At 60.2% G+C, this 5288-nt stretch overlaps 1 protein-coding gene across 1 annotated transcript; it reads left to right on the plus strand.

Annotated features, from left to right (window-relative positions):
* The first annotated feature begins 457 nt into the window (after window positions 1-457).
* Window positions 458-3929, plus strand: LOC115398211 (peptidyl-prolyl cis-trans isomerase-like). The gene is made up of 4 exons (XM_030104886.1): window positions 458-614; window positions 1925-2044; window positions 2182-2354; window positions 3559-3929. Exons 1-4 carry the CDS (start codon window positions 546-548, stop codon window positions 3689-3691), a joined length of 495 nt encoding a protein of 164 aa, XP_029960746.1. The 5' UTR covers window positions 458-545; the 3' UTR covers window positions 3692-3929.
* Window positions 3930-5288: the final 1359 nt, after the last annotated feature.

Here is a 5288-nt window from a genome sequence, read left to right on the forward strand (position 1 = left end):
TGTCTTGTGTAAAATGCTAATCTGTTAGCCCCGGCTAGCCGCTCCGTGGTGCCTTACTGAGGGTTCGGGTAGAGTGTAGACGCCCCCCCCCCCCAGAATGTCTTCCTCGTGCAGCACAACACAGACCGCGCCCTGGCCGCGGGGCCGCGCACACATTTCACACAGTCGGCAGGAGCGCGCACTCACTGGCGGGTCCGAGGCTAGCGCCGTTTTGACGTCGTGACCGCGGAGAGGGGCGGTGTTCGGCGGTGACGAGCTGGAAAGAGACCAGCACGCCTCGACGGCTCGTACCGGGCGCAAATCAAACGCACCCTGGAGACGCTCGGGCAGTGACTGACCAGTGAAATGACCGCGGTTGCCGTCCTGCGCTCTGATTGGCTGAGCGACCGGTCAGTCGAGGCCGTCGGGGTCTCCGATTGGCTGGCTGCGGCTGAACGCCGCCTGCCGGGGGTCTTATATAAAAGTAATCCCCCCTGCTCCATCTTTTCTCGGATCCTCGTGACGCGTCCCGCTGGAAGCCGCTCCTCGCCCCGCAGCCTGCTGACATGTCCCGGCCACGAGTCTTCTTCGACGTGAAGGCCGGAGATCGGCCGCAGGGCCGGATCGTGATGGAGGTGAGCGGGTCGTGCGGGGGCCGCGGGCCAGGGGCCTCCGTGGAGTGGGTGTGCGCTCCGCTCCCGTGCCCGCCGACTGAGTGCACGTGTCGGCTGCTCGTGTCCGACAATCACGGCCTGGTAGACGAGGCTGCGCTCCGGCGGGCCGTGGGGCCCCGCAGGGACCCGGTGCCCCGCAGAGCCGGACCGGGGCCCCGCAGGGACCCCGTACCCCGCGGAGCCGGAGCGGGGCCCTGCGGATCCGCCCCGTGGCGCGCGGGCGCGCTGCGGCACGCCGTCTAGCGGGCTGATGCTAACGGACCGTGAGGGGCCGCGCGTGTCTTTGTTTGACCGCGGGAAGCGCGGGAAGCTTCGGTGGAGCGGCTCGTGCAGGCTCGCGCGGGTTGAAGGCCGGGTTCGCGGATTGCTCCGCGCGGCGGTGAAGCCGGGAGCGCGAGGCGGCCGCGGCGGCGGGCTCCTCCGCTCCTCCAGCCATTTTGAGCCGCTCCTCCATTACGAGACGCGCCGCTCGTTTCCGGGCCGTCGGCGGGGAGACCCGCACGCGCACCGCAACACGCACACCAAGGATGAAGTGAAGCAACTTGTGCAGCAAATACCCCGGGTAGTGTGGCCCGTAATGCCCACAATGTAATTTATTACCCCCCCCGCCCCCCCCCCGCCAAAACACACACACACACACACACAGTCAGGCTCGGTTTAAACCGTTTATTTCAGCAGAACATGAACAGAACCACCAGCTTTATTACTGCAGTGTGCGCGCACTGCGGTGCTCTGCTGTGACGTCATACAGGAAGTGGCGCCCTCTGCTGGTGAACTGACCTGTGTGTGTGTGTGTGTGTGTGTGTGAGAATCTCATTAGAAATGGAGTCTATTGGGTGGAGAGCTGCACGGTGGAGCAGTGGTTGGCGCTCGTGCCTCACAGCAAGAAGGTCCTGGGTTGAAGCGCCGGCCCGGACTCGGGGCCTGTCTTTGTGGAGTTTGCATGTTCTCCCCGTGTGTGCGTCGGCTCCCTCCCCCGCTCCATAAACATGCATGTCGGGGTCAGTGGTCGCCCTGCTCGGGGGCTGCCGGTGGGAATCGACCCGAGGCTAGCTGGCGTTCTCTCACTGCTGTTAGTGTCGTCGTCACACGTTCCCAGAACGACCGCCGTAGAATCCTTCTGTCAGCGGGAGTGATGCCAACACACACACACACACACACACACACACACACACACGTCTGCACCAGGCGACGTTCTGGATGGAGACGTTCTCATGTTCTGGACACCGACTGATCAGGCCACTCGGCCTCTCCGTTGTTTGGTTCTGCAGCTTCGTGCCGACGTGGTTCCGAAGACGGCGGAGAACTTCCGGGCTCTGTGCACCGGGGAGAAGGGCTTCGGCTACAAAGGAAGCAGCTTCCACCGCGTCATCCCGGGCTTCATGTGCCAGGTGAGGACAGAGCCGGGTCTTCAGTCCCGACCAACCTCCACCTGAGACCCAAGGATGTCCAGAACTTCTGAGCTGGAGGGGCTCCGAACGTCTCCGGGGTTCCGTCTACGGTTCTGTAATGAGTCCTTCACCTGCAGGGCGGCGACTTCACCAACCACAACGGAACCGGAGGAAAGTCCATCTACGGGAACAAGTTTGCTGACGAGAACTTCCAGCTGAAGCACACCGGGCCCGGGATCCTGTCCATGGCCAACGCCGGGCCCAACACCAACGGCTCCCAGTTCTTCCTCTGCACCGCCGAGACGGCCTGGTACGCCGGGGGGGGGTTGCTGTTAGCCTGGCTAGCACGCTGCGCTGCTAACTGTTAGCCTGGCTAGCACGCTGCGCTGCTAACTGTTAGCCTGGCTAGCACGCTGCGCTGCTAACTGTTAGCCTGGCTAGCACGCTGCGCTGCTAACTGTTAGCCTGGCTAGCACGCTGCGCTGCTAACTGTTAGCCTGGCTGGCACGCTGCGCTGCTAACTGTTAGCCTGGCTGGCACGCTGCGCTGCTAACTGTTAGCCTGGCTGGCACGCTGCGCTGCTAACTGTTAGCCTGGCTGGCACGCTGCGCTGCTAACTGTTAGCCTGGCTGGCACGCTGCGCTGCTAACTGTTAGCCTGGCTAGCACGCTACAGAACGCTCTGTGCTTCCTGTGAGAGAACAGTTTCTGTTGGAATATTAACTCTGGACTCACTCTGGTCTTGTGGGCTCACTGTGCCCTGGTCCTGGTCTTGTGGGCTCACTGTGCCCTGGTCCTGGTCTTGTGGGCTCACTGTGCCCTGGTCCTGGTCTTGTGGATCACTGTGCCCTGGTCCTGGTCTTGTGGGCTCACTGTGCCCTGCTCCTGGTCTTGTGGGCTCACTGTGCCCTGGTCCTGGTCTTGTGGATCACTGTGCCCTGGTCCTGGTCTTGTGGGCTCACTGTGCCCTGGTCCTGGTCTTGTGGATCACTGTGCCCTGGTCCTGGTCTTGTGGGCTCACTGTGCCCTGCTCCTGGTCTTGTGGGCTCACTGTGCCCTGGTCCTGGTCTTGTGGCTCACTGTGCCCTGGTCCTGGTCTTGTGGATCACTGTGCCCTGGTCCTGGTCTTGTGGATCACTGTGCCCTGGTCCTGGTCTTGTGGGCTCACTGTGCCCTGGTCCTGGTCTTGTGGGCTCACTGTGCCCTGGTCCTGGTCTTGTGGGCTCACTGTGCCCTGGTCCTGGTCTTGTGGCTCACTGTGCCCTGGTCCTGGTCTTGTGGCTCACTGTGCCCTGGTCCTGGTCTTGTGGGCTCACTGTGCCCTGCTCCTGGTCTTGTGGCTCACTGTGCCCTGGTCCTGGTCTTGTGGCTCACTGTGCCCTGGTCCTGGTCTTGTGGGCTCACTGTGCCCTGCTCCTGGTCTTGTGGCTCACTGTGCCCTGGTCCTGGTCTTGTGGGCTCGCTGTGCCCTGGTCCTGGTTCTGTGGCTCACTGTGCCCTGCTCCTTGTCTGCAGGCTGGACGGGAAGCACGTGGTGTTCGGCTCCGTGGTGGAGGGGATGGACGTGGTGAAGACAATCGAGTCTTTCGGGAGCCAGAGTGGGAAGACTTCGCAGAAGATCGTCATCGCGGACTGCGGGCAGCTCTGAGCTCCACGCCGTCTTCCTGGTCGTCCTGTAGCCACGCCCCCTTTAGGCCCCTCCCTCCAACATTCAACATTCCCATTGGAGATTGAGCCGATCGCCCCGCCCCTTTTTCAGTCTGTTGAAATCATGTTGCTGCATCTGACTTTTGCCTTCTGTCAGTTTCTTTTGCATTAACGTTTTTTTCCCAGAATCCCTTTTTGTTGTCCTGTCAGAAAAAGAAATAAATCATGCCGTGACGAATGAAGCTGGTGTCTGTCCTCCTGTCTCGCTCTGCTCTCGTGAGACGAGGTTCTTTAACTTTCATTTAAATCAAGTCAGTCCCGCCAGACCAGTTCGGTTCTGGTCCTGGGTCCCGGTCCCGGGTCCTGCCCCCCCTCAGCAGCTCTGCTCACTGGCTGCCGGCTGCCTCCTCCCAGAATGCCGTGTTTTCCTCTGGCCCTGCGGTGGGCGGGGCACACACACTCCCTGGGCCTTGCTGCTGCTGGCGGCGGCGGCGGCGCTGCAGGCGAGTCCGGCGGCGCAGTCGCAGCGCCCCAGGTTCCGGGGCCGGTTCCGGGGCCGCTTGGCTCCGGGCAGCAGGCAGACGTCGCCCCCTTGAGGAACCCTCTGGCAGCGCTTCCCCGTCAGGTACCGAGCACAGCACAGCCCCGCTGAGCAGTCCACTGAGCGCACGCAGCTCGCCATCTCCACACCTGCACACACACACACACACACCCCAAACGTCAACATGCTGTTGCCGCCATCTTAGATGAGGACTCACTTCGCCTCGATTCAAGTGTCTCTCGCTCTCTCTCTCTCTCTCTCTCTGTCTCGGCTGTCGTTACACATCGGCGCCACTAGAGGGAGCCACATGGCGCTGAGCAGGAAGCTAAAAGGTCTCCAGCAAGATTGGATGAGAAATGGAGGAAGGTGAGAATCTGGAACTCTGGACCAGTGAGCAAACGGCAGAGGAGAAGTTTAAGCTGATGGTTCAACGCCGCAGAGTCAAACTGCTGCCAGGCGGCCGGATATGTCAGACTGGAGGATTAATGCTGATGAAGCTGAACAGAACTGGATCTGATGGTTCTGAAGTCATTTCCATCATTAATTCAGGTCTTTACTTCTTCCCTCAGTCACAGCCTCAGATTCTGAGGAAGAGAATTTTTTATTTATTTTTTTTTAAAGCTGCAGGAAGATTTCTGGATCTTAAATCAGCTGAAACATTTTGTCTTATGAGTTTTTGAGTTTAGAATAATTGTCCAATAAAAATTTGTTTTAGGAGGAACCTTAATGTCTTCAGCATGTTTTCATTTCCACAAAGTGATATTCAGAAAACGGGCCGTCATCCTGCATTCGGGACCATACGGGACTGGGTTTTGTCAGCAGTCCAGGTTCCTGCTTGTGTTGCAGCAGTGCATTCTGGGAAGATTTGCATCACCTTTGGTTGTGTTCAGAAGGTCTGAGTGACGCTGGGAGTCCATCAGTCTGTCAAAGGAGGAGGTTCTCCGGTGAGAACGGTTACTGCAGCCCCCCCTCTGGAACAGAACACAGCAGTCCACGTCATAGAGCATCTTCCCCCCAGCACCAGGCCATAGAGCATCTTCCCCCCGGCACCAGGCCA

The sequence above is a fragment of the Salarias fasciatus genome, chromosome 12 (genome assembly GCF_902148845.1).
Source record: "Salarias fasciatus chromosome 12, fSalaFa1.1, whole genome shotgun sequence".
Lineage (NCBI taxonomy): Eukaryota > Metazoa > Chordata > Actinopteri > Blenniiformes > Blenniidae > Salarias > Salarias fasciatus.